The 1,616-nt window shown below is 61.1% G+C and overlaps 1 protein-coding gene across 1 annotated transcript in view; it reads right to left on the bottom strand.

The window, feature by feature from the left end:
• Positions 1-1,616, bottom strand: part of ACTN4 (actinin alpha 4) — a 77,357-nt gene that overhangs the window by 15,183 nt on the left and 60,558 nt on the right. Inside the window, exon 9 of the mRNA XM_023742309.1 lies at positions 114-206. Within this exon, the coding sequence (XP_023598077.1) occupies positions 114-206 (93 nt within the window). The remainder of the gene's footprint in view (positions 1-113; positions 207-1,616) is intronic.

The raw sequence follows: 1,616 nt of genomic DNA, 5'->3' as shown, positions 1-1,616 counted from the left end.
GCCGTACCTGCTCTCCCCCTGCAGGTGGCACGTGGCCTTTGGCCAAGGACAACCAAGAGCTGACCTGAGTTTTGAGCTCTAGCAGGACCTCTAGGGGGTGGCAGGACACTTACATCGCTGGCCAGCTTCTCATAATCTTCCATCAGGTGTTCATTCTCCTGATTGACAGCCAGCACCTTGCAGATCCGGTTGGCGGCGGTCTCAGCCTGGAGGTGGGGGAGCACACAGTCAGGGCTACCTGGGGGCTGGAGACCCTCCCTCCTGACAGGCATGTCCCTTGAAAGCTGGCTCATTCGTGGCCCACAAAGAACTCCCCAGAGGGGGCAAGGAGAGGAAGCGTAGCTCCAGCGAGCGGCCTGTGTTCTGATAGGCCTTGCTGGGGTCCTGAGAGCTTACTACAAAAGGCCCCTGGCCCAGACAGCTGGGCCTCTCAGCTATCTCGAACCCTGGAAGTGCTGAGGAAATGGATCAACAGGCCATCCAGTGCCCTACAAAGAGGAGCGCTGCCTGAGGCTTGGTGGGATCCTCTGAGTTAGGCCAAGACCTTCAAGAGTCTCCCCTTGGGTGGAAGGCAGGCTGCGGGAGGCCGAGAGCTGGGGCGGGGGGTGGACAGAGGTTGGGAAGGCACGGGTGCCGCGCAGGGAGGAGGCTGGGGGCCCGTGTGCAAGCAGGGTGCCCTTGGCCCCCTCCTGTCAACAGGAGCTCATGTGGGCAGAGCCACAGTCCACGGGGCAGAAGGGAGTCAAGGCTTCAGAGAGCAAGGAGTGGCAGAGACAGTGATGGGAGTTTCTGTCCCAGAACCACGGGAGGGTGCCCTGCCTCGTCAGGCTTGGGGGAAAGGCAAAGGCACAGAGGAGGAAGGGGGTGCCACACTGAGGGAGGAGAGGCCAGGTACCTTTCAGGAAGCACAGAAAGGGTCCAAGAGGAGGAGTTGGAACGGCAACAGAACAGGAACAGAAAGAGTGAGGAGGGTCTACAGGGTGACGGGGAGGAAAACAGAACGGCTGGGGAGACGGCCCCAGACCCGGCTATCCCGGGCGGCGAAGCCGGCCTCTCCCGTCCACACGGCACCCTGGGCAGGCGCGGAGGGGAGTGGGCTGGTCAAGGTGTGCACACACACGCTCCGTCATGCTGCAGGGACACGCCAATGGCCACCAGGCGGTGCTCCTCAGAGGGGGGCCGGGAGGGGGCCTCGCCGATGAACACCCAGCCAAGGCCGCGGCTTGTGGGGGCATCGCTGGGGTTAGTCCCTGTCCCCTAAGAGGGCAGAGACAACTGGCAGCCTAAGCTCTAATCCACCCCGCTGGGCAGGCCCACTGAGGGAGCTGGAGGGGGGTGCTCCATTTCACTGCTGTGCTCAGGGCTGGTGAAGGAGTGAGTGCGTAAAAGAACAGACGGGTGATGTCTTAGGGACTGGACTGAACTATGAGAGAAGAGCGGGCATATTTGGTGCTAGGCCTGGGGGCTCACTCGGCGGTTGTAAAGCAAACAAGCCCCAGTGTGCTCTTTGAAAAGACTGGATTGAGTTTCTAGGAAAATGAGAGCAGCGCCAGCACAAAGCATTATGAGGCTATTCCAGAAGTCAGCGCAGGCCTGAGCTGAACCCAGCCTTCTTG

Source organism: Trichechus manatus, unplaced genomic scaffold (assembly GCF_000243295.1).
Source record: "Trichechus manatus latirostris isolate Lorelei unplaced genomic scaffold, TriManLat1.0 scaffold00207, whole genome shotgun sequence".
NCBI classification, from domain to species: Eukaryota; Metazoa; Chordata; class Mammalia; order Sirenia; family Trichechidae; genus Trichechus; species Trichechus manatus.
This window is presented reverse-complemented; position numbering and strand designations above follow the sequence as displayed.